Raw genomic sequence first — 15,526 nt, 5'->3', positions numbered from 1 at the left:
AATAGTTTAATTTACCGATAAATTCGACAACAAATTTGTGGAAACCAGAGCGATATATGTCCGATAACAAATAAATGAGAAAGCATGAATGTGAGAATATTAGGAAAATTTTCGAAGGAGTATGTTAACAATAGAACAGGGACGAACTGTTAGTTCTCCGAGCTTCTAATTATCTTATTACAGCTATCGAGGCCGAACTTCCCTCTTCGTAGAGTTGAAACTCCTTGCTATCGTTGATACTTTGAAAGTTTGTATCTTACTTCTATGTAGAGAACGCGTTTAGAATTTATTACATACATCTACCTAATTCAAGAAGCTTCGATCGTTGAATTTCACAATTCGCCTGGAGGTTCTGCTGGTTGATTAAATTGCTTGCATAGAAATCGCCACTGCACACTTTTGCATAATAAAGCGGACGTTATCGGCAATTTAAACGTCGACTTTAATATAAAACAGTAATACATATGTATGCCTTTTATTTATTGTTTAATGTATAAGACCTAGATATGTGATTTCTTCGTACTTTTTGCTTGCTGTACGATTATAAAATAATTATAAAATAACAGATAGCGTTATCATTAGATATTCAAATTAAATAGCTATTTTTGATAAGTGTTTTTTAAAGAAAGATACGAGTGAAAATAACAACCTAAAATTAATAATAAATTGTAAATCATTAGAATTAAATAATACCAAAATTCATACGATCGAAGGTGCTTTGAATTTGTCGTGCTGTTCAGTAGGACGCTTGTGTGAGAGACTTGTTGTACACAAAAACTGAGTTTAAAAGTACAAAGTCTGTAGAAGTGATTTCTAAATGGCGGATATAAATTATTTTATTTAATAATCATTTGGCTGCGATCTGTGTGGGAAAGTGCGTGTAAAAAGATCACCTGAATTTAGAAACTGATGTTCGGGAGTTCCCGCAATTCCGTATGTTAAATACGGTATTTGCTAAATGAACCAATTAATTTTTTTACGCGTATGCGTTATAATTTTTTTTTTTTTTTTTGTTAGTCACTCGAAGACTAAAGTAACATTTCAAAACTTATTTCGGCCAGCAATACCATACAGTTCACAGCTGAACCAATGTGACTAATAATGTGATAAGGTATTTTTCAACTCGTAGGGCGGGGTGAGCGCAAAGACAGCGTTAAGGAAATTCCCGAGAGATTTTACGATCGAAACAGCGAGTCCGACGAAGAGGAGAAATGGAGGTACGTGATTCATCATTTCACGACAAGTTAAAATGGATCGCCCGGCCCGTTCTCTTCGTACAGCCGACGTGGTTATCAATTCATCAATTACCGCTTTATATCATCGCGCTGTTGATATTTTAGTATGACCGTCATGTAACGCGACAGTAGAAGAAACGGATGGCGGCTCGGAGTCATCCCGCATTGATATTCATTAAGCTGAAACGTAATGAAATTTTGTACGGCATAACTTTTGTCATTGCAGTCAGTCGGCGAGAAATGAAAATGGCGTTGATCTGAAACTGGGCCGCGGACAGTTGCTGCCAAAGGGGTACAAAATAAACGCCGGTAAAGCATCCGTTCCAACTCCCAATGCAATTCCTATCGAATTAAATTATTTGCCTCGCAAATATATTTTCCTGAGTTTAACTTGAAACTTCAAGCTAGTTGAAGAAATTCCTTCCGGAAGTATATTTAAAAATCACTGAGCTGAGGCGCACGTTTGTTTTCACTTTAGTTTATTAATCCCCGCTTCGGATCAGAATATCCGAATACCTTCGCGTCCCTTTGATTGCGATAACATTCCGTGAACATTTCAGGAACGCAGAACGGCGAAGTGCAACTGGGCTTTTATCTGTGCAAGGGAACTCTTGAAGTCGAAGTTATCTGCGCGAGGGATATTTGTCCCGAAGAGAAGGAAGAGCCAGGTAATTTAAGCACTTTCTATCTCCTTTTATCTCTCCCTCTCTTTCTCTTTTTTTTTTATCTTCGCCGCTGTTAATTCCCTCATTCGAGTTACCTGTTCCCTGTTTGCACTTACTATAAAACTCTCGCAACGCAGTACCTTTGAGATCTTTCCGGCTATCTATCCTCGTGCTCGCGTTAATTTTGCAGTCGTTACTTTTACAGCGCGTTCGGTCTTAATTATTTATACATTACCTTAACGTTTAGCAACAAATTTCCGAGCGAGCGTTAAACACGTCGGCTAATCGCCACGACCTACATCTGCTAACTTGTTACGGCTTATTAGGGTCGAAACCGACGGACTCACATTTTTCTAAATATTTTATAATCGAAAAGCGAGCTGAGTTTCTTAATATTTCAGCCGGAAAAGAATCAAACGCGATTTGCGATAATAACGCAATATTACATCTACGATAAGCCGCTCCTCTTCTTTCCTCTTTCAGAGATTATTTCTCATTTCTATTTCTATACGTCATAAAATATTGAACCATCGTTTGATCCATATCTTTATCTACTCGCGAGGCGGAGTAGAGAAAAAGATTCCTGCCTCTCGCTGAAAATATCAAATATCTAAGACCGCTTTTTCCGGGTACTGACTGTGAACTTTATATCCTCGCTCGCAGATACTTACGTGAAGACGTACTTGCGGGAGCGGGACGGCGACAAGTGGCTGCAAAAGCGCAAGACCCGCGTGGTACGGCACTCGAAGACCCCGCAGTATCGGCAGACGCTGAAGTACGGACGGTGCGACACCATGCAGAGCCGGCATCTGCTGGTGATGCTGTGGGAGAAGAAGCAGGGCTTCGAGAGCAATCAGGGTTTGGGCGGCGCCGAAGTGGACCTCGACCTGCTGCCGCCAAACGAGTTCATCTTCGATTGGTATCCGCTCTTCCCGATCCACACCCTCGGCACGCACAACGCGGACTCTCCATGATGGCTAAGGGAAAAATGGGCCCTCGAGGCCGGCGAACTCGACCTCAGATTGAGCCTTTTGCTCAAGGACGAGGGCGAGTCCGTCGTCAAGATCATCTCTTGATGGAAATCGTGGCTGTTTATGTGGCAATGTCGACTGGCTCGAAGGGATTTGCGGTTTTTTTTTTTTATTTATATCACGTTGCTGGGAAAGCCAAACGGAATTCGCGACGAGTTTTGCAGACATATTTTAAAATAGAACGACAGTAAAATTTTATTCGACTGGTCAACTGAGTTTTATATTAGATTAATTCTAGTTGATAATAAATAAATCGGATTTTCTTAATTGGCTGATTAAACTGATTTAGTTGTTTCACAATTGTTAATTAATTAATCAAAAGTGCAAACTAGCAAGTAACAAGCACATCTGCCAGTTATATTTAATTATTTATAAATATTTAATGCATTCACGATGCGATGTAAATCTGTCAAATCTATTCTGTTACGGTACGAACCTAGCCTGATAAAAAAAAAGTATACCAGTGAAATTGAATAATGTTAAATCGTTATAATATACAATTTTATCTTTCCTTCTTCTGCAAATTAAACAAATATCGCCGAGCATAAAAGCTTTAAACTGCTTATCGCTGATAAAAAAAAAAAGTAATAGTAATTTAAATAAATTCCAAAAGTAAAATTGTAATCAGTGGATCAATCACAGATTACGTGACGCGTGTTAATCAAGACAGATCGGCATACAATCACGCGTAGCGTGTAACCGAAAGACAATCAACTTCAGATGGTTTATATAGTTGTTCACGAAGACAATCAGCTTAAAAATCGTAAAGACATAATGCTTTCATTGATCTTAGGCTTGGGACGATGCCGACGACAATGTACGTCACGTTTCAAACTCGACGAAAAGAAAAGATAAGATAAGAGAACAGATTCGAAAGAACCGAGTTCCTTCGATCAGCGCCTTTCGACATTCGCGAGTGTCCCGCCGGCGCTCGCGTTGATTTTAGCAATAAAGGTGTGCACCCGTGTACCTGCTTGCTCGCCGGGCGAGTCTTGCTCACGGCGAGGCAGGAACAGAATGAAGACACTGAAAGTTTATTTTTCGATGAGTAACTATAGAGCAGACAGGTGGAGGCGGCCACGTATCCTGACGAAATGAACAAGGGTCCATTTTTCCCGAGATAAATGTGCGAAGCGAAGCTCGACCGACATCTGTCGCCGCCGGCGGTATCACCTGGTTGACCCAGTCAGTGATTCGATCGGGCTTCACACGCGCAAGTGAAATATCGATAAAGATCAGCGGAATTGCCGAGCCCGCTCGATCTTCCTGCGCCGAAGGAGGCATTTTCGAAATTTGCATTTTTGATCTAATCGAGTCATCCTCTACTGTTCTTCTGCATTGTAGCTCCTTTCATTTAAATAATATAAATTCAAGTAATATAAATACTTTATACTCAAGATAGTTGTGTCTTAATTGCTCATTTTGATGAGCATGTGTGACGGAACGGGCTCATAATTTCACTTTAGACGTGAGTTTTGACGTGGTCGAATTGAGCAAAATGCCTCGGTCGACGTAACAATTTAATGCTTTAACTAATGGTAGACAATCGTCAAAGCTCGCTGGCCGAGCCAATGACATAAAAAAAAAAAAAAAAGAAGAAGAGCAATCAGCTCGAGGTGGTGGCGAGACGAGCGGATGAGTTCCCAAGGGATAACTTCGCGGCCAACTTGAATAATAACCAACCAAACTCGGTGTTTAGAAGTCGCACAATTTTTGTAGCTCGTAGACTGATAGGCGGAACGGACCGGCGGTTCCCTTCGACGTATCTCAGATGTAACGCCGATGTTTCGTTCTGCGCAGCGTCTCGAAGAATCACTGTGACTCCGCCAAGCGATCAATCCAATTAGATACGAAAAAAAAAAACAAAAAAAAAAGAGAGAAAAAATAAGAAAAGAAAAGAAAAAAGAACTTCAGCACGAGCTTAATCCGTCGCTTCCGGATGATCGACGGTGATTCTCGGGACGCGTTAATGTGAATGTTTACGTTCCACGACGTCCCATGACGCGGCTAGGGACACAATGGATTGTCCAGAATTATTGCGCTTACCCCGCCCGAGTAATTAGCGATAGGTGATAAACGTGATAATATCGTAACGGAATTAATTAACGATCCGGCATCATTCTCACGTGACGATCCACAAGTCCCGTCGCGAGAATCCCGATTAAAGATTCCCTGTTCTACAAATTGGTAGCACGCCAGACGACGGGACTTGAGCGATCTCGTGGGTGTATGGGGTGCACGCGGCCGTCAATATCGACCCCAAATGCCGCACCCGCACGCACCCACACTTATATAAATACACTGTACTATTACGATCCGCGGGGAAACAGTAACAAAGGATAATCAAAATGTACATGTGTTTAAACGGTACGATTAAGGATAAATGCATACAGTGTCGCTGTCCCGTATCACTAAAGCTCGGTGTTAACGACGTAGGAGTTTAAGGGATGTCAACGAAAATTCAATCGACACTTTATTTTTGCAAACCCGAGGTTTCTGACCTGAGATTTAGCGACTTTCAAATGGAATTTTAAGGTACGCGTCTGACTAAAAATTAGGATTGAGATTGCATTAGAATTTAAACAATCGGAAGAGAGAAAGACAGAGAACCGATATCTCGTTTAATAAACTTTTGCTTTGATTAATTATTTTAATCTAATCTCAATCTTAATTTAACGACGACGTATACGCTCAGTTTTTATTCCGTTCTTCTAAACACGTTTATTGATCTTTTTATAAGCACTGGGCCTCCGTAAGATCTCAGACTCCGGCTTTTCTCGCGAAGACTTTCACCCATTCGCCATTGACGGCGAATCTTTCGGATCCAACTACTTGGACAAGCTCTTTTTGCAATCTGTAAACGGCAGACTTTCGATCAAAGAAACGTGCGGGCAGAACGCGGGCGCTTAAGCGTCAAGAAAGTAATTTTTTACTTAAAGTAGACAAAGAGAAGTAAAGCCTGGCCCGAGAAAAAAAAGAAACATTTCTTTAATTACGGTTGTGCTGTCGCAAATTTAGTCGCCACGTCAGTCTCTTACCTCGAACCCCAACGACACGCCTCGCAAGACTCGTAAACGAGACGATTGTGCCTTTGCGAGGGCTACGTCGGGCATATCGTAAAAAAAAAAAAAAAAAAAAAGAATTTTGCCTCACAAGTACAATCGGCCTAGAAGCGTGTCCGATGCCTTGACAAACGGCGCGAATTCGAACTTTGTTCTAATACTAAATCACTCCACACTGATCTCGTATTTTCTTATTCGCCAGATTTAACAATGTTTTAGCACGCAGCTCTTGGTGCGATCAAATTTCTAATCTTTAATTATATTTTCATAAAGAAACGAGAGCTAAGCCGAAGAAACAATTTCGATCTTACGAGCAACGTAAGCGGAAAGTACAAGCGAAGAGGGACATTTATAAAGCGAAGGTGAGGGGAAATCTGGCGAAACTTTCGTCGAAAAGTCGCCGCGAGGTGATTCGGACGAGCGCGCGTCACCGAAAGTTTCCTCACACGAAGATCGCACGGACAATCTTCTCGCACGAATGCAATCATCTATACTCTAGGCGGAGGACTTCTCTCCTTTGTAAGTAGTTGAGCGCATTCTAAACAAGTTTTCTACTAGCCTTCGAAGTGACCTAATAACTATTACGAACGTTAGTTACCGTTGTCGGTACCGTTGTTAATATTGTTATCACTATCGCCGCCGCTTAATCTCTTCTATATAATTCAATCTCTATTTCACATCTATTCTAGATGAATTATTAATACTCTTTAGAGCCCGAGAATGGGAATTTCTATTTCGCGACAGCATCAGTTCTGAATCGCACTATCGGTAAATCTTTGCTAATGACTAACTAATTTTTTATATTTTTTTAAAGTATTTTCTTATTAATTGATTAAATTAAATCTGTATTTTTTTTGGAGTTAAAAGATAATCTTTATAATTTTATAAATAATTTTGAATTAAATATTCTTTTACTTTTTATATATTATATATTTGTAGATTTCTAAGTTTAATTTATTATATTTTTTTTTAATAATTTTTAACGTAAATAAATATCAGTAAAATTAAGTTCTTAATTAGATACATTATATTATTTTAGAGCGTTAAATTCGAAAAATCATCGAAGTTTTAAATTACTTATATACAAACGCTGCAATTTATTAATTTTTCAAGCGTCTCCTAGTCTTCTAACAGTCTAGTTTTCGACAAAGTTTGAGCTTATGATGAAACCAAAATCTCATAGTAAAATCTAGACGCACCCGCTCGGGTAGAGAGCAGCTACGATTTTTCTACGATACGGAACGCTAGCGTTTTAACGTAGAGCACGAGTTGAGTCTGTTTCGCTGTTGTCTCACTTAATAACGAATAAATACATTATATTATAGACACGAATACGAAGCGTACAAAGACAGGTGGACAGACAAGTGGACAGACAAGCAAAACAGGCAAACAAATGCACACGTGCATGCAAATACGTTGTATCAATCTTGACAATCGAACTATTGATCCATTACTTATCCTATAATAGAAGATAATGTGTCTCGCGTACTTATTACAATTCATATGTTATATATATACATATATACCGTAAGCCGTATGTAAAATATTCCTAGAGACGAGCACGCATCGCTAATTACGGCGTAATTGTACATTCGGTATGCTGTAAATTATCGAGTCAATCGGGTAGACATTCCCTTTCCTTTCCGTCAAAAGAAAAAAAAAACCAAAAAAAAAAAAAACTTGCTAATGAATTGCTGAATAAGCTTTTTTCCTCTCGAAACGAGACGAGTATATCGGCGTCATCTCGTTGAAAACGCTGTTAATTAGGAGTTAAAAGCGACGGCCTCTTCCCCCTTTCCACATATCTGTGTTGTACTTGTTCTAACGTTTAATTGTAAGTGTCAGGGACAATCTCACGGAAGTGCACGCGTGTCTTCACGTGGATCGAACAACGGCGAGTTTCTCAGCCCGCTTGGCGGGAAGTGATCAATCCTGAATCGATCTCGTACATCTCGCTTAAGCCCGTAATTAACGTGGCGCATTATTCACGCTGAGAACTTGTCGAAGCATCCTCAAATGAGCCATTGATTTGTTACGCTTTATCTTCGTGGCGAAAGTCTCTGCGCGAGTAAGCGCGAAGGGGACTGTGCCACAGAAATTTGAAATCCCTATCTTCCTTTTCCGGTCATCAGCGTGGATGTTACGATTCCCTGGTTCTATTAGGTACATCGCCAGGAAATACGAAATCTTGTAGCAACGTGACAATATTGTCGTATTTTTCTGCGTTTATTATATTTCGCGGGGGAGAGGAGGGGGAGATATATAACTCGCAAGGAGACAAGCGATCGGCGAGGATCGCAGATCTTTGTTTCTCATCAGGGAGTGCTCAAGTACGGCCTAAAATCCACACGCGAACGCGAAATGAGCGCTTGATCCTCGTGGACGCGCGATTAATCGTAACACACGTACACCTGTAAGTATTAGCCGCTAAAACTTGTAAGGCGCGTAGTTGAAACGGAAGCGAACGTAGGCTTCGAGGGGGCCGGTGAGAAAGGCGAAAGACGGAAGGATTTTAAGCGAGTCACAATAATCATTCGGGACCCAAAATAATTTCGGCCGCAGAACTATTAAGAACCGGTAGTTCCGTGTGTTTAGCGATAAATTAGCCCGCAGAGTTCGAATTTAATTACGTTTCACTAGATTTAACGTAGGCTCTCCTCGATTAGCGGGAACCTCCGCGAAACATTTCCACGTTCCACGATACCGTTTTCTCGCTTGAGGTAACTCGAGTCTTCGCGTACTAAAGCAATCGAGATGGCTCTTTCCAATACTTCTCCGAGTTTCGTCTTTCTGATTATGTAGCTGTCGTTAACTTAGACTAGATCACTTACGAGATTAGACTTTATAAACCTAGACGCGTTAAGAAACTCTGCCATTTTCTCTTCAGCCATAGGAATGGCAGTTAGGAAACGTCACGCTGGTGTACAGCAGGCTGATCTTTTTCAATCCCACGCACGTCGTGGGCTGTCTGAAAAGTTTAGAAGTTTGTACAAATTTTTAACTTCGCTGTTCGCACAGTAAGACTTAAACCAGCGAGTACGCGGCTGCACTTAGAAAGACTGTCGATATCCATTTACTTTCTATGATTTTATTTAATAATTTTCAATTATAAATAATTGTTTTTTTTTTCTTTTCTTTTTCTTTCTAATACAACCGTTGTTATTTTTGTTAATTGCGTCTCTCTGACGCTTCTTTAAGTGCGACGAATAGCCGACGACGTGTCGGGAAGTATTGAAGAATATCAGCGCAAATAGACACATACTACGGCCTTTGTAAAGTCTTGTACAAAAGGGAGGCGAGCGCGTGTCAACGACACCTCTTATTTCGTTTCGTTAGGACTATTAGGGATTAAAACTTAAATAAGTTCAGTGAGCAATCGCGCGTTATCGCTCCGCAACCCGCGGCCCATTTCGCAAAGGAGTCGGCACGCGGGGGGGGGAGGGGAAAAGAAAAAAGCGCGACTAAACGTGGGAAAGACACCCTTAACGTAGCTAAGAGACATAGATATGATATGTTGTCACACATATATCAAACTCAATGTGATGTTCCCTGCATGTTGAATGTTGATCGTCACGTATGTGGATGTAGAGTCACAGAGTGCGACAGAGTTGCAGGTCTTAATCGGGAATACGGATAATTATAGTGATTAAGCGTACTGCGATATCATTCTCTTTCCGTTAGCTCTGTGGCGATTAGCGGTTACGAAGAAGCAGTTAACTGATTAAATTGATTGATCGGTTATGCGAGAAAGTGACGTTTGAATGAAACTTATTCTCGATGTAACATATATGTATACGTAAATCTGTATTTACTGAGAGTTTAGTTTTGTAAAGAGAAAAGCTCCGTGAGTACAAAAAGCGTGAATATGCTATTTTAAAGAAATAATATCTTAGTTAATTGATAAAGAATTTTAAGGGGAAAAAAAAGTATATACGTATATGTATAATTTTTCTTTTTCGTTTTAATCAATTAATTAAAATTTTATTTTAACGGTCTTAGTTTTGTAATTTTTAACGCAAAGTCAAGAAGTAATATTGTCTTAAAAGTTTCTCAGAATCGATGTCGTTCTTAATAACTAATAACTCGTTTAAATCTTAATTAGCTATCATTGACGAGTAAATAAAGTCTCTTTTCTTATTCGCGTCTCCGCGCGCGTACACTATCGGCACATCTAACGAGACTTTCATAATTATTTTTTACGAGAAAAGGTTTTCCGTTCAGAAGTATATCAAATCAACAGCCGACTTTGCGACGTTTATCGCGCCGGTCGAATAATTTTCTTTCGTTCCAGAATCCGTTTTACATTTAATATATTTATTATGTCAAAATAGTGAAACTTCGAACATCGTCGCACTTTCGATAAGTGATTTCTAGCTGGCAGGAATAATTTCTATTCGCGAGTCATTGGCAAATAGAATAAGACTAAGGCAGAAAATAACAAAGAATAAAAAAAAAATGGAAGACGCAACTAAATAATAGCGTAGCAATTAGCGTAGATAATACAAGTGATTATTCTTCAGTGGGAAAAAAAGTCGTATTTTTCCATACGTCGGTAGAGAGAGAAAGAGAGAGAAAGAGTTCTATTATAGTACAACATTGTATGTAATATTTTTCTTGAGAAAATACACGACGGACCATTGTGCATCTAGCGAGATTGAAATAGCTTCGATCAGCCGGCAATTAAATTAAAACAATAGATAGACTGTCATCATCGTAACGACGTAATTTGTTTTCGCAATTAATTTCTCGAACTTTAACGTCGATTGCTGTGTTTAAAAACGCGCAAACAAATGATCTAAAGCGGCATAAAAATATAAATTAGAGATATCTGTTACTGGAAAAAAAAACAGTCAATATCTAATGTCTGTTAGTTTCTCATCGGAATTTTATCAATTGTTATAAGTCAGTCGCAGGTTTTTTTACCTTTCATTTTTTAATCCTGATCGTGTCATTGTCCTCGGTTCAACATTGAAGCTTAACAAGCGCGTGGCTTCTTGAATTCTTCCACTGTTTCTTGGGAAAAATTCGCGGATTTATGGAAACCCTTTTCATGTTAACTCTCTTTTTCCCAGCGCCGCATGTGCAGCAGACACACACGCACACATACACACACACACACACACGTCATGTGTGAAAGAAACGTTGGTGTATAAATCAGATGTTAGATAATAAAAGACGTGGAAGAAAAGCGAGATTGAATTGCCGCTCGTTCCTGTAACTACCAAAGGTATATTTTGTTCTCATGTAAAGCACCGAAATAATAAATAATATTTTTTGTCGACGTAATTGCGTATCTTTATTTTGTCCTCTGTACGAGAAACCTTCCTGATTAAAAAAAAAAAAAAATCTCCCAGATAAGAGTGTCCAGCGAAGATAAGTACATCCGAGTGGAAATTGATTCCCATTGTTAATAATTAGCTGGCCAATTTGTAGTTCATCTCGCGGCTGTCTAGTACGCGGCGAAAAACGTCTACGTTTTATTTAGATACATGATCCGCGCTGGACAGTGACTAGACGACCGACACTAGACAGATTTTTTTTTTTTTTTTTTTTTTTTTTAATACTTTCTTATAATCTATGGCTAGAGTACCAAGCTCGTCACTAGTTAAGAAATATATTTAATCTACGCGATCTAACCAGTAGCTGCAAAATCTGATTAGCTGGATAAGTTTCCATTCGGGACAGTCGCGTTACACGTTAACTCGTGAAATTCAAAGTCTATTGTAATTTGACGACTTCGGCATGTTCCCGTCGTCGTTGTTCACGTGTGTTTGAAGCTCATATTTGTATACACAACCACCGTTTTCTGTTGTGCTGCGGAGAGAAGCAGCGTGTGTAACCGCGACACCTCGTCACGGCCGCTAATTTAGCGCCTTCTGTAAAAGGAGCAGCATCCTCGTGCGTCGCGTTTGGCAGGCTAATTAGGGTTCAACCAATTTCCCGGTGGCACAATTTCGCGGTAAGTACGTCGTATATTCGTGCACGATCCTCGGACGCATAGTTAATGTTCCTTTCACCGCGTTATGTACGTGTTACCGAGATACGTGAGATGTTATGGGAGGTAAATGGCATGTCGAGTCATCAGTATTGCCCTGTCATTAAAATGTGTTTTACTTGGAGTACTCGGCGCGCTTACCAACACGGTTCTAATTTGAATTATGTTACATAAGCGAACATTTTTCTCTTTCGCTCTTTTCTCGATTATGATTATGTCGACGATAGTTCATTTTGGGAGAGAGAGAGAGAGAGAAAAAGAAAATGTGTTGACACGTAAGATGCTATTTTCTTGATTGAGCTCGTGTAAGATTTCGCTTTTACCGCAATATAATTTGCAGAGATAAAATAGAATTTTTAATTGATAAATCGACGTTCTAATGGAATCAATTTTAGCTTTGCGTGTTTGTTTTAAAAGAATTGCTGGTTAGTGAAGAAGAAGATTTAAGTGAAGAAACTTGGAATCTGTGAAAGATCATTAATTTGTGCAATTTTTAAATTCTTTTTTTTTCTTAATTATTATACAAGTATTAAGTGTATTTTTTTTTTGTCATCTGTTATACAGTTTGGTACCGAATTTGATGAACTGAGCACAATGGAGGCTGGCAATGTGCACCGTATTTTGACAAACGGTATTGAACGCTCGAGATTCAGAGATATATCGTGGAGATTAGATGTGCCTGATCTCGAGGAAGTCCGCTCTGGTAAATACACTTGATAATAAAATTCAACAAGCTATTATTGAATTATACAAGTTAGATATTGACAACGTTTTACAACTGATATATTGTATTAATTTTATTTATTTCGTATACTTTGGGATTTTTTTTTTATTATATATTTAATATTATAGTTATGCAAGAATTTGTGAGTACCAGCTTCTTCGATTTTGAGGTCAATGTGATAGAATGTCCCAATCTATATGCCTTTCCATTCCTACTGCCTACACCAGGTAAAAAAAAAAATAAAATTTAAATATATTTAAATTTTTTCAATATTGCATGAATTAAGAGCGCAATATCTCCGCATTTGAAGGGATAGGTAACCAAGCGAAGGTCCTGGAATTCGGCAATCACAGAGATTTATACGACCCGTCGAAGAATAAAGATAAATCGTGGAAGGTGCCAGATTATATAGATCGCAGTAGAGATATCCTCATCGTCGGGGGTAGCATGTTCCGGGGAGTGCCTAACAAAGACGTGCGCTATATTCCAATGCATTTGGAAACGAATTAATTAATTAATTACCTAACGTATTATTTTTTTGTTAATTTAAAGGAACATTTTAGTTATTAACTTTTTGAAATAAATCTCATTGTCATTAATTCAATTTTAAGCACTTTTCCAATTTATTACTCCGCTTTTATTCCTTCGTAAAAATAATCTCGTAAATAACATTGCTGTTATTTGCCGTAGGTTGTCACCACTTTGTATTCGCAGCAAACGAGAACGCTTATCGACACTAATTACTCTTTTATAAATGAACAAGGTGAAGCCAGCTCGGAACGTGTGTTTAATTTTAATCCTCCGCCTTGCAATGTCTTCGGTACTTACTACGTCTGCAACGGCACGCGGAGTCAGGTTCTTCTGTTGAGAGCCAGAAGGGCGTTCGACCCCGAAACGCAAATCCTAAGCCTGATGCAAAATGCACTTTGCCAGAGATACGTCAATGCTCACGTCGGTACGAGACAGTCTGGTTAAATTAATTATTAAAAGGACAATTATTTTATCTACTTATATTTAGCTAATAAATATATTTAAATAAGTAATAATTTTAAAAATTAATAAAATATGTTTAATAAAAATTAATATACATTTCCACATTTATATATTCGATCTGCAAGTAGTTATTAAATGTTGTATGTATGTAATTGAATTTTTACCTCGCAGGCTTGAGCGGACTGATTCTTATGACGAGTGGATTAGCCGAAGTAGGAGTTATGCCGCCCATCTTTCCGGAAACTCTGTTAGAAAACGAAACGGACATTTATAATTGGAATTACAAATATAACATTGCAGCGCCCGTAGTAGTACATAACACAATGTTTAACTTTGACGAATTAAGACTCTCGTCGATCGACGATGAAAATGAAGACATGGTATTTAAATATTATATTGCATACATTTTACGTTATAATCGGTTGTTATTAATTCATACAAATATTTAAATCCCAGCACTTATCAATTGCTTCTATGAAATTAAAATGTTGCGTATACATGCTTTAATTAGAGACAAATTATTAAAAAAAATTTTTTTTTTTTCTTTTAGTTTTGCACGGTCAATAGTAACAGCAACTACATTTTACGGGCGAATCAATTCACAGGCAGCAGATTTCTCAAATGTAGCACGCCGGTCGCGATGGAATGCGTGGGATATTTCAACGTGGTATCCGAGCTTCAACGCATTGGAGCCGAACTAATACATTAGAATATAATTTAATTTAATTTAATTACCAATTTCTAGTTAGTAAATTAGTAAATTAATTTCCAATTTCCGTTTCTATGTTATAATTAAGTAACGCTAATCGGTCTTATCACTACTCTCACTTCTCGCGACTCCCGAAACTTCGACAGTGTATTAAACTCCTGTCTCTTTTAATTATCTTCTAAATTTGCTGAAGAAATTCGCACATCGATTCCTCTCAACTTTGAAACGGAACAGTATCAAATAAGTCGCGCCAATTTATATTAAAAAAAAAAAAAAATAGAATGGAATGCATTTTACGAAAGTTACATGATGTTTCAGTTATCGCGCCGATGGTACTTGATGAGCCGGGGAAAAAAAAGTCGGAAGCCAACCGGATTCGTTATACTTTTCCTGTTGCATCGACGTTCAGTTGATATATAATTATTTGTTGCGATAGCTGTTGTGTTTGTTTTATATGAAAACAAACCGATGATGTTGTAGCTTTGATTGAGAATGAAAGAGCAGGTATACATAAAACCCTGTATCGGCACGTTCCAATTTCGTGGCGCGTCGTGCAACTTGCTGTTTATGGAATAGGGGAAAACTGGAGAGGAAAATAAGGATTGAGCGTGGAATCGGTGGTTTTTCTTTTCTGGAAAAGAAAGCTATAGCCAATAATATTACATTGTAATCCCCGCACGTTAATTTCTCAAATGTCGAAGCATTAACAGTCTATGAATCAAAAACATTTAATTGTTTCATTAACTCTTCGTTGATAGAGAACATTTTCTTTCCTGGACTTGATAAATTATGCGGCAAATTTGCGTCTCGCTGAAGTTTACGCTGCATTCGTGTAAAGAGCAGCTGCGAAGAAGTTGTGAAACAATAATTTAAAAAATATAATTATTTATAATTTTGTACTTTTCTTTTTTAAATATTTTAAAGCGATTCCTTGTGCAGTATACGTTTGCTTGCACTTCACGCTGATAAATCGTTTTTGAACGTACGCCAGGAGGTGCGAGTCCTTTCATTTCAGCGTCCTTCCCATCCGAAAATCGACCCAATTGCTCCGGTGAAATCGAGTGCCGCGAACATAACGGCGTGCATAACGTTCGAGGATGAAAGAGAGGAAA

General features: G+C 38.6%; 2 protein-coding genes across 5 annotated transcripts in view; both read left to right on the top strand.

The window, feature by feature from the left end:
- Fife (regulating synaptic membrane exocytosis protein fife) overlaps positions 1 to 11,279 on the top strand; it is a 111,431-nt gene extending 100,152 nt beyond the window's left edge. For 3 of the 4 annotated variants that reach the window (XM_070660730.1, XM_070660731.1, XM_070660729.1), the window contains exons 20-23: positions 1,130 to 1,217; positions 1,462 to 1,544; positions 1,796 to 1,903; positions 2,564 to 11,279. In XM_070660730.1, coding sequence (XP_070516831.1) covers positions 1,130 to 1,217; positions 1,462 to 1,544; positions 1,796 to 1,903; positions 2,564 to 2,874 — 590 coding nt within the window. In that variant the 3' untranslated portion in view covers positions 2,875 to 11,279. Of the gene's footprint in view, positions 1 to 1,129; positions 1,218 to 1,461; positions 1,545 to 1,795; positions 1,904 to 2,563 lie in introns of those variants that run through there. The other variant, XM_070660733.1, reaches the window with a different exon arrangement.
- A 283-nt stretch (positions 11,280 to 11,562) lies between these two features.
- Positions 11,563 to 15,313, top strand: LOC139104953 (ester hydrolase C11orf54 homolog). The gene is made up of 7 exons (XM_070660756.1): positions 11,563 to 11,952; positions 12,553 to 12,691; positions 12,841 to 12,939; positions 13,023 to 13,186; positions 13,403 to 13,667; positions 13,877 to 14,085; positions 14,256 to 15,313. Exons 2-7 carry the CDS (start codon positions 12,583 to 12,585, stop codon positions 14,412 to 14,414), a joined length of 1,005 nt encoding a protein of 334 aa, XP_070516857.1. The 5' UTR covers positions 11,563 to 11,952; positions 12,553 to 12,582; the 3' UTR covers positions 14,415 to 15,313.
- The last annotated feature ends 213 nt before the right edge of the window (positions 15,314 to 15,526 follow it).

This window comes from Cardiocondyla obscurior, linkage group LG08, assembly GCF_019399895.1.
Source record: "Cardiocondyla obscurior isolate alpha-2009 linkage group LG08, Cobs3.1, whole genome shotgun sequence".
In the NCBI taxonomy this organism is placed as follows: Eukaryota; Metazoa; Arthropoda; class Insecta; order Hymenoptera; family Formicidae; genus Cardiocondyla; species Cardiocondyla obscurior.
This window is presented reverse-complemented; position numbering and strand designations above follow the sequence as displayed.